Source organism: Anas platyrhynchos, chromosome 1 (genome assembly GCF_047663525.1).
Source record: "Anas platyrhynchos isolate ZD024472 breed Pekin duck chromosome 1, IASCAAS_PekinDuck_T2T, whole genome shotgun sequence".
NCBI classification, from domain to species: domain Eukaryota; kingdom Metazoa; phylum Chordata; class Aves; order Anseriformes; family Anatidae; genus Anas; species Anas platyrhynchos.
In genome coordinates, this window is record NC_092587.1 from 140,697,501 (window position 1) to 140,718,102 (window position 20,602).

At 43.5% G+C, this 20,602-nt stretch overlaps 1 protein-coding gene across 5 annotated transcripts in view; it reads left to right on the plus strand.

The window, feature by feature from the left end:
• Positions 1–20,602, plus strand: part of NPAS2 (neuronal PAS domain protein 2) — a 100,834-nt gene that overhangs the window by 36,669 nt on the left and 43,563 nt on the right. For all 5 annotated transcript variants that reach the window (XM_027446028.3, XM_027446035.3, XM_027446039.3 and 2 more), the window contains 2 exons: positions 12,980–13,033; positions 17,772–17,920. In XM_027446028.3, coding sequence (XP_027301829.2) covers positions 12,980–13,033; positions 17,772–17,920 — 203 coding nt within the window. The remainder of the gene's footprint in view (positions 1–12,979; positions 13,034–17,771; positions 17,921–20,602) is intronic.

The following is a 20,602-nucleotide window of genomic DNA, read 5'->3' on the forward strand; positions in this document are numbered from 1 at the left end:
GTAGGAAATAATAGGAACCAGCAGAAAAGTTTTTTCAGGAGCTTGCCTTTTGAATTATCCAAAAGCAGGCAGACGAAGGGGGAAAAAAAACACCCAAGGGGAACCAAATGTTGTTCTGTTTAAAAGAAAAAATCCCCATACTCAAATACCCCTATAATGGTGTGGCAGTAAAATGTATGATAATAAAGTGAAGTGCTGTGGCATTGGAGTTTATGACATTTTTGTCACAGTTTCTATAAATTGTCTTTTCTGCAGACACTAAAGTTGCTGTAGTTTCTACAGACGCCCTTGAGACTGCTTGAAACCCACCAGGCAAGCAGCAGCAATAGCAACTCTCTGACCAAACATCCTAATCCATCCCATGACAAAAGCTTCTCCTGCCTTCAAGATACATTTTTTTTTTGTGTGTGTGGATTTTAGGAGCTTTCCCTTTTCTCCCCATCTCAAGCCACAGCCCTGCGATTGCCTCTCCTGGGTGTTTCACATGAGGCTGTGAGCCAGAGGGCCTGACCCAGCACCAGCCGCAGCACAGGACCCAGCCAGGGCTCTCTGCCAGATGCTTCCTTCTCTTTTCCTCTTTTTTTTTTGGTGGTACTGGGTAAATATGTAAGCTAGCAGACCTACACTGAGCCACATTCCTGCCTCACTGCTTGTTCAAAGCCAGATCAGGTAGGCTGACAAGAGCTGAAGTCACAGCAGAATAGATACACTGTAAAGTACCTTCCCTTCTGTAGAGTAGATAATTCTGATTTTTTTTTTTATTTTATTTTTTTTAGATTACCTACAAAACTCATGGTATATCAAAGGTTCAAGTCCTATTTTTTCTATCTGCGGTGCTCCAGTAATGGCCATGGCACTGTGTATGAAACAAAATGTGATTCAGCATGAGTAGAGATCTAGAATTGTATCATTTCCCCCCCCTCCCTCATGTTTTTTTACCCCTGGTAATTAAGAATGATGTGTAGCAGTGTGCAACAACTCAGGCTTTTTGGGACACGCTCTTAGTGTGTCTGTATGAATATTTGACACAGATGACAAATAAAGTAGTACATCATCCTATCAATCTGACAGCAGATTTTCTTGCAAGTGGAAAGGGTAAATGTACATTCAGAATAGGAAGAAGAAAAAAAAATAAAGCACCCATTGTAGCCAAAACATGCTTTCCTACCATTTGGCACAGAAAAGATAGATTATTTTGCAATTCTAACTTTCACAGTACATGAGCATGAGGTGAATCAGCATATTGCTATTTCACTATGCTTTTCAGAGGGCCTTTATTCTTTCTTTTCAAAGTTAATATCTGGCAGAGGCATAATTTGATGCTTTGTTATGGGGCTTTTAATGACTTCTGTGTTCCTGAAACACAGTAGTTGAGTGAATATGCTAAAATTTAAATGCACTTTACACTCTCTGGACTATGTCCTGCATTTATCCTGTGTTCAAGAGGACATTAGGCTGAGACATTTTGAAACCTCGATTCCATTTTAGTCAATAGCGAGAGTTTAATATACAATATGAAGTAGGGAGATGCTTGAGTATGAATAAAAATATAAACAAAAGCAGTTATAGTTTGCTCTCATTCCCCCACTTCATCAATTTAAAGCTGTTTTTATGCTAAGCAGCACTGGGACACTGGAATGCAAAATCAAATCTTCCAAGATATTTCCATGTATAGGATCCACAGGAGGATGTCGCAGTTTCTGAAGCCAGATCCTTTTTGACTGATACTAAATAACCTGATTCAGGACCAGCTATGTATTTAAATTAAGTTTTTCGGGCTCTGCATGTATATTCAATATACAACTTGACCCATACACAACTTGAGTTGTGTATTCGAGTCTTGAGTGTTGTTCAGGACCCTCCTTTCCCAAATCGCACCCCTCAGAAGAGCTGCCTGGAAGGGGGCTATGCCCTGAGCACCCCGGGAGAGCAGCACTGGCTGCCTTGCGAGCTCCCCATGCAGCACTGCAATGCCACGTCACGCAAGGCAGAGCTGTTCCACCACAAAAATAGAACATCTATCAATTACGGTTGAGGAGACAAAACCTCCCGACGAAATTCAGACAAAATCCCCTGCCAGTGGTGAAGCCGGTAGCAGGAAAAGAGACGCAAGGTGCAGTAAGGTTTGATGAATTAGAAAATTTCCCATGCAGGAAGGCAATGTTGCCCAATAAAGCTGGACTTCCACTGATTATGCAGAGATTTTTGCTGGTTCTGTACAGGCTTCAGTCCTTTCTCTTCATTGTGTTGTTTGTGTTTGGTTAGAGGGGCTTTTTGTGATTGTTGTTGTTTGTCATGCTGACCCATAAGAGTTATCACTACCCCCCCACCCCCAAAATTAAAAAAGAACAGGAAATGTGATATGCTCAGTACAGAGAAGATTTGAATTTTTCATCTCTAACATTTTGTTTTTCAAATCACTGTATTCCCAGTAGCACAGCAAAAATCATTTGCTTTAATGCAATTGCTAATAACGATGATATCAACACAAACCTCTGTTTGTTCATATGTTGAGCTCATTGAATAAAGAAGCTTATCATTTATCTGTGTAGAAGCTTTTAATTAGTTTTCTGAATTTACTCCAGAGATTAATGGGCAGATAATATTTAATACATGCTTTATTGTTTTCATTTCTTTATTGAGATATCCGAATTTGCATGCTGTTCCACCTTTGATCTTTTACTCTGTGTCAGTAACTGTAAAATACTTGGCTGCAATCGGACATGAAAAAAATCCGCTAGTCCACTGCAACTGGGTGGTAGTGGGTGGTTTATAATGTAGGACACGGCAAATTCTCCTCTATCAGGGATTATAAACTGCACTCAGAAAAGGCCATTTATACTGGTGTCACTTGCTGGCACCTTGCAAGATTTCCAGCAGCTGGGTGGGTAGGTGCCTCTTCCAGCTCACGCACTGGATGAATGGTTTGTGGTCTTAGGCATTCCTATTTTATTGAGATTTCTTTTGACCCTTCCCCTCCAGCTGCCACCTTTTCCCCTGCTTCTGAGCATCAATTAAGACCCACAGCTTAATGAAAGAAGAGGAAATAGGTGTATCGGACTTCGGTATTAAATCATACCCCTGCCCTGCATCTGCCTCGCTGATGCTGGCCAATGCCAGATGTTTTCTTGGAAGAGGTGAAGCATTTAAGAGCATGCTGGTTGAAGAACTTGACCCAGGGCAGGCACTGGCAGGGCTCCACTGGCTCCTTGCAGCAGCACCACAGAAAGTGATGGGCAGTGGGATGGATGTGGGTGCTGGCAAGGTGCAGGTGGGCTCCCCATGGTATCTGAATTCCTCTGATTTTTCATTCAGAGGGCGGTGAGACACTGGAACAGGTTGCCCAGAGAAGCTGTGGGTGCTCCATCCGTGGAGGTTCACCTGCCCTCTCATTGCCAGGAAGAGAAACTGGGCCCAAGCTGCTGAGTTCATCTTTACTGCTCTCCTTTATTCCTTGTGTCCTGGGAGAAGGCGTGTGTTCAAAGTGCAGATAAAAGGGAATGGAAGCCCTACATAAACAGTGCATCATTTTTATTAAAAAGTGCCCTGTGTAAATATAGAGTTCAACATTATGGTTTTGTTGGCCCAGTAGGAGAAGGATTAAAAATGCTTATTAATGGGATTTAAAAGCAGGAGTTCGGTTATATTAGCTACAAAAATATAATTATCATAATTAAGATTGCAAAGCACTAATGAAGCTCTTTAATAATTATCCCTTTTCCTCAGAGATTCATTTTGTAAAACCTGATTTGAATTTTGCATCACGCTGGAGAAACTTTATTGGTGTAAAAACGGGAATTGCTGGTAGCAGGAGCAGGCTGAGAGCAGCGGCGCTTGGCACGTCGGTGGGGAGATGCTGGCACTGAGGCTGGAGCCTGGCTCAGCCCGTGGTAGGAGAGACTTAAGGTCACAAAGGCAGGTGACAGTGCAGAACATGGATGCAACATTGGTCTGATGCTGTGTCTGAACTCTCAGCTGGCTTACGGACTTGGGCATGAAACTCTGGGACTGCAACTGGAGTGTATCCAGCTACAGGGTCCATGCAACCAGACAGAGCATGTGTCTCTGGCCTCTTTGTATCTCTACGCTTAGCGGTGCCCAGCCAGACTGAGCCTGGTCTTGTCAGAGATGACCTTAAAACTCGTTAGATTACATGGATCATCTGCAAGGGAGACAGCAGGCGGTACAGGGCAATAGCCTGTATGGTCACAGGCTTACAAGGTCCCTCCTGAGAGAAGAGAGAGACAGCAAGTTTTCAAAATTAAATTACAACAAATCGTCCATTTAAAAATATCTCCCCAAAACAGCTTTTCATGATTCATCTCCCCAGATGATTAAATATTTAGTTCTGCTGACAGGAATATGATAGTTACTACAGAGCAGAAAATTTAGTGCAGTGTGTGAGTTATAAGCAGATATGTTATCAAGCTGTTAACACAAAAGTGATGGGATTATTGGTGTTGATATCTGTATTTATTTCTTTATATTGTGTAGGGATTTTTTTTCTCCTGTGCAGCAGCAGATTTAGGCCACAGCTTTGCATTGGCACAGGGCAGGGAAGCTGTTGCTTCCTGCATGCTCTCTGCAGTGGTGGTTTTGCCACATGCCTCCCACCTCCAGCCCCCGCAGCTGAGTCCCCGTGGGTGTCACCAGGCTGGGATGTCCATGAGGGTGAGGCCAAGGAGAACACTCACTGCCTGCCTTGAGCCCTAGTCTCCACCTCACGGAGATGGCTCCACTGGTTCTTGATGGTTTGGAAAGCAACCAAGGTGCTACCAAGGCAGGGAGAAGGCAAGGCACCAACAGAAGATAATCTTTCACCACAAGTCCTGCTCAATGGAGAGGGAGCTGCCACATGAGGTTAGACATCTAAGCCTATAAATAAATTGTATTTCATGTTTAGTTTCTTGTGTATTTTCCCCTTTCCTTCTGAAATCTCCACAGAAATCTGTGGCCTCATAGTTCAACATCTTATGTGCAGAGGGGTGTACATCGTAGCCAGTGTAAATTTTGACAACGCTGTCACAGGTTCAGAATTCCCTTCTAGAGTAAATTTATCCGCTGTTAGTTAGATTTCACCTAGACCCAGAGCCTTTAACAGAAGAGTAATTTGGGGTTCTTTGAGAGCCATCCCTAAATAGTTAACAAACAAACAAAAAAATGGGGGGGATAAGACCATCCTATTTCAGCGCCTGGATATTTTGCTTTACACTGTACTGCTACTGTAGCCTGTTTAATTGGATGGAAAAGATTAAAAAGATCTTGCCAAGGCTATTGCTGCTGGGAAAAAAATCTATATATATATATTTAAAAAAAAAAAAAAGAAAAGACTGCAACTTTGACAACAGTCCCATCGAAAAAGGCTGACTTTCTGCTTGTGTTAGTTTTTCTCAGATAGTTTGTGCCAAACAAAACAACAGTCTTTGAGATTTTGACAAATAAATCTTTAGAGTGTTATCCCCATATATTCTGCCAGTTTGGCTGCTTTGGCTGAGCATTTGACCATCAGAAGATCATAGGTCAAATGTTATATTATTCTACTTAAATATTTGCAGAAGCAAATAAACTTTAACAGATTTTTACAACTGAGAATATTTTATAACTGAGTCCATTTTCAAGGGAAGGTCTCAGGGATTTATTTCTTTATTTTTCTAGTTTTATTTATTGCAAAATAATCTGTGCAGATCTACCTCTACATTTAGGCCTGGGTTTTGCAAAGATACACATCCAAGAGGGACTTCTTATAGCAGTGTAGAGTTAAGTACATGCTGAAGTCTTTGTACATTTGGGACTTTTGATACTGTGAGGATTAAAGTTTTATAAATACCTAAAACAGATTAAGAACATGAGAAGTAGAGAGAGAGAAAAATAATTTTTTTTCAGTCAAGGGCTGTTCTCATGAGAGGCCTTTTTCTTCATATTTTTTTCTTTTGTAATTCTATTATAAAGTGAATATTCTTTTAAATCGATGTCTAAAAATGACATGACAGACACATGGCATACAGACATGCAATGTTAAGATGTGTATCTCACATTTTTTTTCTCCTAGATGCCAGGTTTATGAAGCAGGAGAGATGTCAGTCTAGGGGAGACAGTGCACAAGCTATTTGTAGCACAGAAGAGCAAAAACATATTAAAATAGATTTCTGAAACATATGTTTTATAGGAACTTATTCAGGGGGACTGATGTTCCAGATGGTAGCCAGCTCAGTAGATCCAGAACTGCAGGACAGTTCAGGTTGGAAGGGACCTCAGGTAGTGTCCAGTCCGACCTCCTGCTCAAAGCAGGGCAGCCCTGAGGTCAGGACAGATTGCACAGGGCTGTCCCATCGGGTCTTGACAACCTCCAAGGACTGGGACAGCACAGCCTCTCTGGGCAGCCTGCTCCACTGCTGGGTTGTCCTCATGAGGAGAAGTTTCTCTTCTCTTCTTTCAATTTATGTTCATTATTTCTTGCTCTCCCACCCTGTACTACCATGAAGAGCCTGGCTGTAGCTCCTCATTGACTCCTTGTAAGAACTAGGGGCCTGTTAGATGCCCCAAAGCCATCTCTTCTCCAGACTGAATCAGCCCAATTTCCCCATCCTCTCCTCATGGGGCAAGTGCTTCAGGGCCTACCATCCTGTGTCCCCCGACAGCATCCCTGCCTTTGAGCATGAAGGCAACATAAATGACATCAACTGCTCTCTCTCCATCTTCAGATCCTGTCAGTTATAGCAGGCAATCAAGTTGCTCAGGCTTGTTTTACTCTTGGTAAATCCATTAGTGTGTGTTTGTTTGTTTGAAGGATGGGCATATTTGCTTTTCTCCAGTCATCAGGGACCTCTGCCAGTCTCCACAGCCTCTCAAAGACAAGAGAAATCAGCCCAGTAAGGACACCACCAGCTCCCCCAGCACCAGTGGAGGGTGGCCACCAGGCCCCCTGACTTGTATGGGTCAAATTTCCTCAAGCTCCCTCGAGGTCCCTCATCACTTCTGGTCCTTCTGCTCCTCCATGGCCCTGCCTCCAACGCAGAGGCCTGGCTGACCTTGCTGGTGCAGGCAAGGACAAAGAAGGGATAGGTACCTCAGACATACCTGTTTGCTTTCACTAATCCACCCACCACTCCAGTTCTGTAGCTGTCTTTCCTTGTTCAACCTTTTACTACTGGTGTAGCAGAACAAGCTCTTCTTGTTGCCATTGATGTTCCCTGCAAGCGTCAAGGTGAGCTTTGGCTCTCCTGACACCATCCCTACACACCCAATAAAGTCAACATGGAAAGACAATACCTCCACTCGGTGATTTACCATCCTTTGCCACTTTGCCTGAGCACAATCTCTGACAAATATTTGGCTGTGCACCCCGGTTTTCTAAAAAATGTCCCATTTTTTCCTACACTTATGGTAGTAAAACACTGCCTGACTTTGCACAGTTCTGTAAGAAGAGGGAAATATGCATATGCCAAACTAATAATAATTTAGCCTTTAACTTCCCCGTGCCTTGGTTTCCTTGTTAAAACACACCCATCAAATCCAATGCACCGTCCATGTTTTGCAAAGCCCCCGTTTCTATAAATGTGTTGTCCTTCTGTACGGGTGCATTCCTCCTCCCCAAACAAGCTGTCCCTCCTGAGGACCGTGTGCCCTGTGATGAGCCCAGGTCCCACTCCTTGGGAGAGCAGGCTGTGAGCAGACCATTACGATCACGTCCTCCGCTCATCGCACGCAGCAATGTTACCAAACTGACCTACTTTTCCCATCCGCCCACGGAAGGCTAATCCTGTTTAGCATTGCTGGAAGGGGACAGGCACGCGGAGAAATGCTCGGAGTTATACAGATGGCAGTCTTTGCTGATTAATGTTAGTTTAATTTTGTTTGCCTTTCTGTTTGCAGCCGTGTGAGGGGAGAGCAGAGCAGGGTTGAACCCGGGGATTCACTTAGCCTGCTCAGTGAAGTCTGAGTGGCTTTTGCCATTCGGTAACGATCATAACAAGGAAGATAACGAGCATGCATGTACTGATCTCTGTCAGAGACGTCAGGCTCTGCACAAACTTTACGCCTTGCTCACAAGCTAGAGATAAAGGGCGCTTTGCGCTCACCCCAGCTGCCCTCCTTGCATCCCTTGCTGCTGGCATTGGCAGTGTTACTCCTGGCTCAAACAGATGTGAGTCATGCCATGGCCACAGGGATTCACGTGCTGCACACCCCAAAATCTAACCACCACCAGGGTAGTGGGGGGAAGCTCGCAGAAATAGGTGCAACGCTTCTGACATTCAGAAAGGAATACCTTTTCCCTCTAAATGGGAAAAATATAATAGATAAAAACAGAGTACATTATGAGCTTTTACTTCTCATTATAATCTTGTAACACTCAGCTGCATTACCTGTGAGCAGTCTCCTGCCAGCCCCAGCTCAGAAGAGCACAGCATTAATTTCTGTCAAATTACATCATTTTCATTGTCTACATTTGGACTATTTTTTTAATGTCTGTTTTGCTTTAAGCCAGGCACCAGCTAAAGCTACAGCGAAAATCTGTATGAAAAAATGGAGAAGCCCATGAGTTTCATTAAGTCCTATCTTTTCTCAAAAAGTTTTCTTCTTTTTTTCTTTTTGTCCTGTACCTTTTTGGGAAACTTATAAACAACCTCTTCTCTAGCGTAAACAAAATGTAGTAAACCACTGAAGGCATGAAGACTGAGCTGCACACTGTCAGACAAAAGCAATCATAGCTCTAAAGGTAGACACAATGCTACTGGATTTCTCCTTCGCTCATAAAAACAGCGATTCCCGTAACAATTGCAGCATAACATGACCTCTTGTAACTGCAGACTGCCTTTCTCTCACCCAAAAGGCACAGTTCTTTCTCAAATAACAATGTATATCACGAGGAGAGAGGGTTTTTTATTATTATTTTCTTAAGTTTTCTTAAGGCTACTCTGTTTACATTTTCATAAATTAGTTTGGATTGGCAGGGGTGGGATTGTGCTGTACTTAGCTATGGGCCCTAGCACGTTCTTGTAACAGTTCAGAGGTTTACATCTGAAAAATAAATTTGGAGGGGTGCAGATAAGTTCAATGTGCCTGTGAATGTCTCAATTTATTCTGATTTGATACAAATCCTTCCTGTGTATGTACCCACCATAACCCTCATGGTGGGATGTCTGAGGGCTTCATCCATGTCAAAGAAATGTAGAACAAGACATTTAAAATGATTATATTGTCTCTTCTTGCCTGTCTCTCTTTCCTTCCCACGTGCTAGGGGCTCTTTGCCCCCCCAGCACAGGTTGGAAGGGAAATACTCTACTTTTCAGTCTACTTTAGTGCTGTGTAGCCCCCATGGGACAACACTACCATGTGTCCACAGTCAGACCTTGAAGCCATCATCCCGGGCAGGGGACCCGGCAGTGGTGCCAGCACAGCAGTGTGGCTGTGCATGCCTGTGATTGCTCACCAGGCTTCCCCAGGCACATCCCAGGGCCTGTAAAGGAGATTTACGTCTCTGTCTTCGTCATCATCAACAGAGAGATTGCCTTCAGCTGAGTTAAACAAAGGTGATTGAAAATTCTTGTTAAATGTCAGGCTGATTTGCAGGAGCTGAGATTAGCTGGCCATGTGGCAACTTATTGGGAAATCAACAGCTGCTTACTTGCATTTGAGTGTCAGTCATTTTACAGTGTATTCTCTTGAGCAGTAGGACAGTAAGGAGGGAAAGCAACCTCCCCAGCACAGGACAGTGATGGTTTAACTCACTAAGAGCCATGTTTCCAGTGCAGCATGAGGTGATTGGGGCCAGAAGAATTTTACAGTGCAAGCTCTGTGTCCACTGGGAATAGGCTGTATCAAAACAAACACATGCAGCCTTTCTTCTGGGGAGTCCCCAAAGTGATCTGGCACCATGCTTGAATTAATCCTTCCCCAAGCAACTCTTCATAGTATGAATGGGGGGGGGGAAGATGTTTGTGCTGTAATTCCTCATCTGATAACTAAGCCAGGGGTACATGGTTTAGGAGTTTTAGCCATTCTTTTGTTTCCAGAATGCCGCATTTCTCCACTAGCTGAAGAAGCATTCATCTTGAAAAACAGAGAAAACCTATCCCAAAAAGGAAAACATACGAAATAAAGTATTTCTATACAAGTTTCTATACAGAAGGGGCCCAGCCATCAGCCCATCCAGATGTCCCAGGTGTGATGACGGCCTTTATTGCTTGCCTTGCTTCTTGTGCTGTACTTTCCCACTTCCTAAAATTAAGCACTTTTGAAGGTAGGAACTTGTCTGAGGAGCACTTCAGGCAACAGCTGAAAAACTTGCCATTGGTTTGGTTTGCTCTGCTTGTGGGTGTGTGTCTTTCTGCGTGTCTGTCTGAGTACCATCATGGTAGGAGCATGTGAGCTTTCTCCTCCTCGTTCCAGGTGTTTCCCATCTTCAGGAGTGATAGCTCCTTGATAATGATGGTACTGATGAAGCCCCAAACATAAATGCCACTGTTAAACACTCTGTTGGCAGGAATTAGATCGTGTAGTGCCGTTACCCGTAGGTTTTCCAATTCTCTGTTCGCATGAAAGGACTGTTTTATGAAATCCTGGTGCTACTTGTTTTTTATGTCATGCCTTTGCAGGGGAAGTGTGGCAGCGAGCCCTGGAATTCGCTGCCTCCTCCGTCACTGCAGGGAGCCTGCACTGCCTCTTCAGCCAGGCACTGACAGGGATGAAAGAGGAGATTCCCAGTTTGCCACTTGGGACCCTGCTGGCTCCAGGACCGGGAGGATAATGTGAAGCAAGCAGGCTGCCCTAAGCGCATTCCTGAGCCTCATGGCATGGGTTCCTCCTCCTGGTGTTAGCCAGCATCTTATCAGGCTCGGGAGAGGTGTGACAGCACTGGTTAGCAGCAGTTGTACATTCTGCCGGATCCATTTTATTGAGAGCAGTTTTAATTTCATATGGTACATATGTACTGGCAAACACTGCTAGCGATGCTTACAATGCTCTGGAGATTTTGCCGTGTGAGCAAACAGAAGCGAAATGACAATTAGATATTGTCTAACACTAGCAACAGCACAGCAGGTCCAGAACTTCATGTCAGTCAGAGAGAAACCTTGTTTACTGGAAGCCGGCCACGCATTGCTGTATAGATCTAGCCAAATCCCTGGCAGAACAGACCAGCTAGACCTGTTGCTCCCTGGTAAGAATAGAGGCTTCCCTGCAGTGCAATTCCTTGACAGTTTGTGGAGTGCAGCTGCAGGAAGCCTCTTCCCATAGGTCTGTAGTGCCTGCTGAAAACAGATGGGGCTGAGCAGCATCGCTCCCGAGTGCCCCATCTGCCCCCAACCCTACTCAGAGCCACCCAGAGCTCTGGTCCCCGTATTCCTGCTTTCTGCTGGGAATCTGCTGCAAATAGAAGAGCCTCAGAGGAAGATCTTCAGTGATTCACAGAAAGCGGCATCCTCTGCTGACGCCGCCCCACCTCACATGTTGTATCCTACATTCAACAGGAGTGCATGCTATGGGGAGTTTTGAGCTCTAGCAAAGAAAGATAACAAAATCCTAAATGCCACCCCTTGCCATAATAGTGATGCTTTCATTACTCTCAAATAACATAGCAGAACATTTCAGTTCCAATAAGTGGGCAAACAGCAATAAAAAACACTGAATTTTGTCATTACACTTTTTCCTGAATTATTTGAAAACTCACTTGTTGGGCTACCAGCCCAGTTCTTGGGCTGGGGGAATAATCACCTATAGTATTTGTAAAATGACGGTGGATTTTTATTACAAATTTAACTGTGTCTATACACATTCCTAGTCTAAAATATAGATTGCAATATGGCTGACTTGCCTGTTTTCAAATCAAAGTATCTGAATATATATATATATATGGTATTATTTTTTATTTTGTTCTGTATAACAGAATTCAGCAATTTAAATTTGCCAGTCCTTCAGCCTTCTTATTTTCTATTTATGCTCCTCCATCAACACGTTGAATCCTGTGAAGCACTAGCTTTACCCTCCAATCACTGACCTGTAGCTTTAATTTTTCATTCCTCTTATATTTGATAAAAAATTACAGGGTAGTTGCATGTTCTTAGCTAACTGTTGAGTAATAAGCAGGTGGAATATGACTGTAAAAGAGCCACTGACAGAAGGAGGGAATTTATCCACTGTTCTTAGCATTGATAACTTTTCACTCCTGTTTTTTAATAAAATGTTCCTTAAACAGGCAAATTCCTGTGTGACTCATATGCGGAAAATACCATGGACTTAAATAATGCACAGCAATTAACTTCCCTCCTCCCCCCTTCAATTTTCTTCATGTCCTACATTTTGAGGAAACATTAAATGAAAAGCTGGTTGTTGAAAACGAGCATTATCATGGCACGCTGCTACACCATCACTTTGGAGGTGACGCTTTGACCATACCCGGGGCTCACAGCAGCGTTGTGGTGCCCATTCGGAAAATATTTGTGTGGGATGTGGCAGGATTGCAGCTCCTGTGCTGTGGCAGAGGTGTGAGATGTGGTGAGGGGCTGGAGGAAGCATGCAACCTCCTCCTCCTCCTCCTCAGGGCACCAGGTCTGCTCGGTTTCCCCAGGCTCTGTACCAGTCCAGCCCATCTATTTTTGGGGAACGTGTGAGGGCTGAAAATGCCTCCTCAACTTGCTCACACCCTGGGGTTCATCTGACCTGCAAACTGGCAGAAAGTAACCTTGACACTGAAAATCCCCCAAGAAATGTCTGTTTTTGTACTGTGCTGGCTCACAGTGTTGTGCCTGGGAGCTTTCATCCCTGGCTGCAGCCCCTACAGCTAGCGTGATGCTGAGGAATAATGTTATCTGCGATGGATGTTCCTTAAAATCAAGGACTGTGGCACAGAGCACTGCTGACACATTTATCTGACCTGGATATCATCACTCTGTTATTAGAATGAAATAGCATGACTGAGATTAACCTGCAAGCAGAGCTACCAACATGACGATTCATAATGATTCTTGCATTCCTTCAACAGAAAAAACTGCTTAGACAATCTAATGGATGAAGATGAGAAAGACAGGGCAAAGAGGTGAGCACTTCTTCTTTTATAACTCTGCTTAACTCGCGGCGAGCTTAATAGTGTTTGTTGCTGCAGAAGCTGTTTTATCCGTAATCAATTAATCAAAAAGAGAGAGGAAAAGAAAGCCAAGCGCAACTTGAAAAACTGCCATATCACAGATTCCTATTCCTGGCTACCCTGTAAGAGGAAAATAACTTAGCAATGTTTCCTGCAGAAATTGTCAAAAAAGCAGAGGCATTGATCGTTTTTTTCACAGTACTGCAGACCACGAGGATTGAAGAACCAACAACATACTCCTGCTGCTATAGCACATCATCCTAGCTCCCAGAGTGTATGAAATGTGTGTTGGTTTTGGTTGTTTTTTATAAGAAACATCTTGCAAAAGACAAGTAACTTTAAAAATGTGTTTTGTTTTTTTTTATATATAATGTGTTGGTCACTTATTCAGCAATGCTTATCTAACAGTGATGGAAACACCCAGAAGTTACCTTCCTGACAGATAAAAACCTTTCAGAGTGCTGTGTCAGCCCAAAAGTGGCAGAAACATTTATTCACATCTCTTCTTCACTCCAGGATAAAGTCCCAGCTGATCCGTGGGCAGGAAATTGTTGTGAGCGCTTTGTGGGCAGGGGAAGGGTGTGCTTCAAGGCAGAAGAACCGTGGCAATCAAACGCTAATAACTGTCCAATCTGGCTGGCATCTGCAGTGTCACTAAAGCTGTTTGGAAGCATTTGTGGTTGTTGACTTTTTTTTTTAATTTTATTTTTTTTCTGGAAGCATTATCAATACTGCGGCCCACGGTTTAATTGCTTGAGAGGGAGCTGTCAGCTGCATGCATTTTTTCCCTTGGTTCCCCCTAATGAGAGTATTTCCAGTCCAGGCACAACAAGTTGATCCAGTTTCATCTCCTTTGATTCCTTCTCCGCTTCTTCCCTCCCTGCAGCTTTTTCTCACCAATATAGGTCAGCACACGCCACTACCAAGCTCAACCACTCTCCTTTGCTCCTACCTCTAATTTGTGCATGCTCCTGGGCCGGTTGTGGCCAATAGAGAGTGCATGGGGCCCCAAGGAGTGTATGATACTGGTGCAGGTACCTGGGGTCAAGGAGGTGGTGAGCAGGAGGCAGCCAACCCCTGCAATCACTGCTCGGCACGCTTAAGTCCTGCCCATTTTCAAGATATTAGCATTGTTGAGGAAAGAAAGTGCTAAATGAATACAGAGAGGACAAAAATAGGATAAGGCATATCCTCACGATCGGCAATTGTCATCACCATCTGGTGTGATTTTCATGCTGTTTGTTCGAGGACGGAATTTTTGTCATGCCCTGGGGCAGGTCTCCTCCAAGGTAGAATAAAAAAAAAATATAACTTTTAATATGTAAAAGGGAAATCACTTCTTTAGACTATAATTTAAGTACACTTTGGTATTTAGAAATAAATCTAAATTGGAAATTACACTTAAAATCATGAGAGGCTTCACCACAGTCTAAAGTTATTATAGTATACTAGAACCCCTAAGATTCATTTAAAAGCTACAATGTTTTCTTCCAAAGGTTTAAAGAAAGTCAAACATGGGAGAAGGCACTGGCTGAACATGCTGCTGTTGTGCTCTGAAAACTGAGAGCTCTCATTTCGTCTGCACTGTAGGAGAAACAGCATCTTTGTTCTATTCTATTCAGCATGAGGAACAGGTCCCTCTAAGCGGAAAAGATAAGAGGGGGCAAAAAAAGAAAAAAAGAAAAAAAAAAAAGGCAAGGAAAATTGCTCTCTTCTTCCATTTCTTGAGTAAAAAGTAGGTGAGACTGGAATTTCCTCGACATAACTCACTGAGGGTGGATCCAGGCCAGGAGCTGGGTGTCTCAAGTGAGGAGTGTGAGTAGCTCCCCCCATTTGCTATCAGCTTCAATTTCTTAGGCACATACAATCTGTACCATCCAGACATCCCGCCCATGCTGAGAAGAGTGGCCATCCTTCCCCGAGGACATGCATCTGTACTCTCACCTCTGGGCCAAGTGTTTCTTATTTGGCTGAGCTGCACTGCTCTTCCTTCAGGATACCGGTTATTTTGAGCTCTGCTCTGACTCCCTAAGGCACTACCTAACCTCATTCCAAACACTAAAATGTTGATACAGTGGCACCAAATTTGGCAGCATTGAGGACCTCTTCAAGATGTGTAGAACATCTATTCTTCTATTCTATTCTATTCTATTCTATTCTATTCTATTCTATTCTATTCTATTCTATTCTATTCTATTCTATTCTTATTATTTCTAATTATATAATGCACTGGACAGCAAAGAGGGATGTGAAATTTAATGTAAAGTCACATTTCATTGTAAATCAGCGCGGTGCAACAGCTACTGGTCAACAAGTATCAGCCTCTCTTTAAGACAATAAGCAGCAAATATACAAGAGTAAAAATGGCTATTGAGAACATGTTTTAAATTGGTGGTTTTGATCTTTCTGAATTCAAGCTGTCCTGCATTGCCTTTAGCTGTATTCACTAAAAATCCAGATTTTATTTATACCGTGTCTCCTTCTTCCCCTTGGATATGCCATACATTTTTTCGGAGTAGCGAGGAGGGAGGAGAACTGGGACAAACAGTATAGAATTAAGACACAAACTGTTTTGGCTTACTGTAAATGATATGCCCTAGCAGTGAAGTAAACAAGGCGAGGGAATAATCTTCCAAGGGAAGTGATGAAAACTGCATTATTTAAGACATTTACAACTGGACTGAACAAAAGCATTTACAACTGTTCAGGGATAGTTTAGATGACCTAATTGTGGGTTTTTTCTCTTTTTTAGATTTAACTGTGATCATCGATTCAGATCTTGGTAGAGTTATTTCCACTAGAGGAGGTTTTTTATTTCCTTTGTGAATAAAAAGTCAAGTGTTAAAAATAGATACTTTATATTTCTGTCAAGGCATCTTTATATTTTGGCAAAGCAACCCTTTCCCTATAGATGGTTGGTGCTTTATTTTATTTTCAGGAGGATCAAGACCCTTTGAGCTTAAAATGAACTGAGGATTGAATTATGAGGAAGCAAAATGTTGATGTTCTCTAAGTCCCCTTGAACTGTACAGAAATAGGATAAGGATGGAGCTTTTCACATCTTGTTCTGACAGCCTTTTGCGCTGTAATAAGAGCAGGCTGGAATCAGTCAGGCAGCATCCACCCAATCTCTTGTGTTCCATGCTGTAAAATAATCAAGCATTGGCTTCTATCCAGTGCATCTCCAAGTGTGTTCAGGGTTGAGAGCAAGACAAACAAAAATTACCCCTCTGTCAGTAGTAACATCCAGAAGCCTCTGCAGTGATTTCTCTGCTGAAAATGTTTATTGCCATACTGGTCCTCAGGGGGACGTAAATGCCGGGCTAAATTCTGCTCTGATTTTCACCAACATGTGTGCAGAGCTCCCTACAAGGTACAGCAGATTTAACTGGGACCGAGACACTCAGAAGGAGAACTGACCTCTTGGCTTTTCTTTCCTGCCTACATGTAACCAGATTTTTAGATCTTTATGTAACTAGCAAAGCAAATATTGTCTGCTTGAGGATCTTTCAGAAGAACAAACAAACCTTCTGGGTCATATTTATTTCTATTTTCTCATGGCTACAGAAGTCCAGGAGATACCTTCCACACAGAGGGATCGTTGTATTCATAGGGACCATTCAGAAACCTTCCCTTGTGTATAGCTTGATGTATATTTAAAAAGAAAAAAGAAAAAATAATTTAAAAGTGCACAAGCTGAAAAGATGACCAACAGCTTAATGATAATATCATGAAGGTGCCAAAACACCCCAGATGAAGTCAGGTCCTTTCTTTCTATGAGCTCTTGAAATACAGCAGCAGAAGTAGGCTTTCTCAGAGGAGTCAGCAACCAAAGCAGTCAGGACTGGCAGAGAAAGCTGCAGAGCCCCCATTTTACACCTGAGGAGTTGGGCCACCGTGACCGTAAGCAATTTGCCCAGTGCCATGCAGACATTATGGCCAAGGGGACCCCTGCTAGCACTTCAGAGCCCCCAGGTCTGGGAACGCATCCTTGCCCTCATGACCTTGGAGACTGAGCTAGGTGGCACATGAACCAGATGGCAGCTGCTAAGGTCCTTGATCTGAATGACTAGGAGGCAACAGCCCCATGGCTCTCCATAAGCCAACTTAGAGGTAACTAGAGGAGCTGTGCAAAGCAGGCAGGTCGTCCTAGGTAGACCCCATTCCAGTGCAGTGGCTGAGCTGCAGGACTAGGGTGTCTCTCTCTCCTCTTAAAACTCTCCTCTTAAAACATCTTAAAACAGATGGCTATGCCCCATAGTTTAATCAGTCCCCACTCTTCTTTATGAATGGTTTGCCCAACTGATAGTGTTGGAGAAGCCCCGTTTCCTCTTGCTTTGTGTGGACTTTCAAGATGCTGTGTGTGCCCAGGAGACAGACAGAGCTCCTTCACCCGCAGGCCTAACGCCGACCTGATAGGCTTGTCCAAACAGCACCCAGAAGAAGCACAGAAGGGCGAGCATCTCCCTGACGGGCTCTAAAAGGGGTATAGAGACAAGAGCAGGAGGTGAGAATCGTTGCCTCCTACTTGTCTCTACAGCTTTGCTAAAGGCCAGCACAGATCTTCACATGGTGAGGCACGCAGCAAGCTAATTTCCATGTGTATACATTGCAAAAAGGACATGCATGAGGATTTTTCTTCTCTCTCTGCTCATTTTTTTTATTTTTTATTTTTTTTCCCTGTCTACAGGGCTTCGCGTAACAAGTCTGAGAAGAAGAGGCGTGATCAGTTCAATGTTCTCATCAAAGAGCTCAGCTCCATGCTTCCAGGCAACACCCGCAAAATGGACAAAACTACTGTGCTGGAAAAAGTCATTGGCTTTCTGCAGAAACACAATGGTAAGAGTTACTGCAGCTCGTCACGCGCTTGCCAAACGGCATTACAATATTGTTTCCTTCAGTGATTATCAAAATGGCTCAAGGGGCCTAAAAGTGCCAATGTAAGGTATATTTTTTTCTATCTCATAGCTTCTAAAAAGATAATTTGCAGGCACAGTGCTGCCCAAATCCATCTCTTCAACTGCTCGTTAGTTGAGAATGGCTCTCAACCTGCTAGGGGAGGGGACAAACATCAGGAACTGAGGCAGCATATGTGAAGAAGAGAGATGCTTTGAGCAAGAGGGATCTGGGGCCAGAGGGGAGATTCCCTTCCTTGAAAATGGCCATATTGAACAAAACAAAGCATTCACCCCAACGTCTCTAGAGAAAAGTGCCAGGAAGCAATCTGACCAGCCTCCTGCTCCTCAGTGGGCTGTTTGTGACTCAATTTCCACAGAGAGCAGAAGATTCAGGCCACAAAAGCCCCATTTTTTTGAAGTTGGTGTTGGCACATTGCATCCATAGGTAGCTGACATGCTTTACCTGGCTTGCCCAAGCAGAAAGTTATGACACATTTGCTCAGTGTGCAGTTGCAATGGTCAAGTTTGACCTTGGAAAACCAGGAGCTTATTTTAAAATGCACACAGCGGTGACAGTGAAGTGTCTTAGAAAGTGCCCCCACCGCAAAGGACATTTCCAGCCCTGCTGCTCTAGTCCCTTTGTTTTAGTTTCCAGTCGGTGTGAGGAGCACACGCAGCAGGTTTCCTGATGCATGGACATCCTCCAGTAGCAAAAAATAAATAAATAAATAAATAAATATAATAACAAAAAAAAAAAAAAAAACAGCTGAAGTGCTTCTTCCCTATAAATCAGAGCACTGATTTAAAATGGGGCCCTCTTGCTCTGCTCCCTTGAGGAAGAGGATGAAGCTTCAACCAGTGGCTATGGGGAACGTTCCTGGCCCCTCAAAGAAGAGAAGGTTCTCGTCAGCATCAGCTGGCTTGCCTTTGCTCATCAGCCTCTCCCACCCTGGAGATGCTCTGGAGGAAATGGAAAAGAACATAAAAACTCGTGTATCATGACTCCCAACATAATGGAGTCGCAAATGTCAAACTTACTGAGGAAATAATTATAGTGATTCTGTTGTTAGAGCAAAGTTTCTCTCTAAATGATTTTATTTTTGCCATAGACTAGGTGATTTTATAGGGGAGGGCATGACTAGGACATCTCAAAGTTTGATAATTGTATATACCTATTAAAAAGTGACAGTAATAACATATCTTTTTTTTTTTTTTTTAGCTGCCCAGGGCAGAGTAAAGGAAAATGTGAATATGTTCAATTATAAGAGCCAGGCAAAGAACAATCTCACAGGGCTTGAAACATTGTAGACAAGTGCAGCTGATAGCCCAAATAATTTACGCCAAAAGGCACTTCATTTCTAGAACAACTAGGTAAAAGAAATCTAACAGTCACAAATCCTTCCACAGCAACTGGGTCAAACTACGACTGGTTTTGTGCACTTGCTAAAAACAGTAAATGTTGTCTATTTTTATACTAGATTAGTAGTCACACAATATAATACAAAGCATCACAGTTTAAAGTTGATTATCTGCAGCATAGTTTGGATCTGGTTTATTCAATCATATTTCCCTTTCACTTAGTAGGCTTAACCAAGATTTTAGTTATAACAGAGGAATGGGTCAATTTTTAGATTTTTTTGTTTCGTAAACAGTCTCTTTCTTCATAATCCACAGAATCTCCCAAATCTCCAGTAATTCTTCCAGCAGTTGATGTTTTGTGTGTATCGGCTTTTCCGAGCTATGGCCCTGCCGAAAGCAGCCTCTATTTTGAGACTACATAATAAAAATCTGACTGGGGCTGATGGCTCTTTTTCCTTCGCCTGGTTTTGAAATCTCCCTGTAAAACCATCCCAGCAGTGCCGAGCTGCTGTGCTACCCGTGACAGCCCCCAGCAGTGCAGAAAGCGAGCTGAACAAGCTGTGTCTCCACTCAGAAAGCTCAGACGAAGGTTTTCGTTTATTTCTAGGAGATGACATGCACAGGCACTGTTATAAATTTACCGTCTTTAATATCATTGAGCCACTTTCGTTTCTCCGGCCAGTTTGCCTGTGTGCTCAGAATAGGGAGCATTGGGTATTACACGCTCTGTAAGTGTTAATCAATAGGATTAATTAGCAGGCGGCACTGAAAGGAGAAGACAGGCTGCTCTCAGCATCCCTTCCCTACAGTGCTGAATGAGGAAGCACTTTCAGAGAAGCAGAGTGAGCAGTGAATAAAACCCGTGCCAGCCTCCCTGAATTATAAGATCTGCCCCCATAACATCGTCTGACAAGTCTGATAATGCCTTGCTCGGGTAAAGCTAATGCAAGTCACTGTGTTTTGGAGGAAACAGCTTGCCACAGTGCACCCAGCTCTCCCTGGTATGGTGCCAGGTTTCACTGCAAACATGATGTGTCACGCCGGCGTGCCCACACTCCTCCGTGGAAAGCTCTCAGGCTCCAGGTGTCCACTGGCTGCTGCTGGCCAGGCTTGGCCAACAGCTGGGTCATCCTCGTGCGCATCCTCTGTGAGCTCTTGGAGGACACGGAGGATGCCCATGAGGGCATGAGTACAGGAGACCCCCATCAGGCAGGACTTGGGATGAGACACTGCTGCCCCATCCCTTCTCCACACACCATGCAAG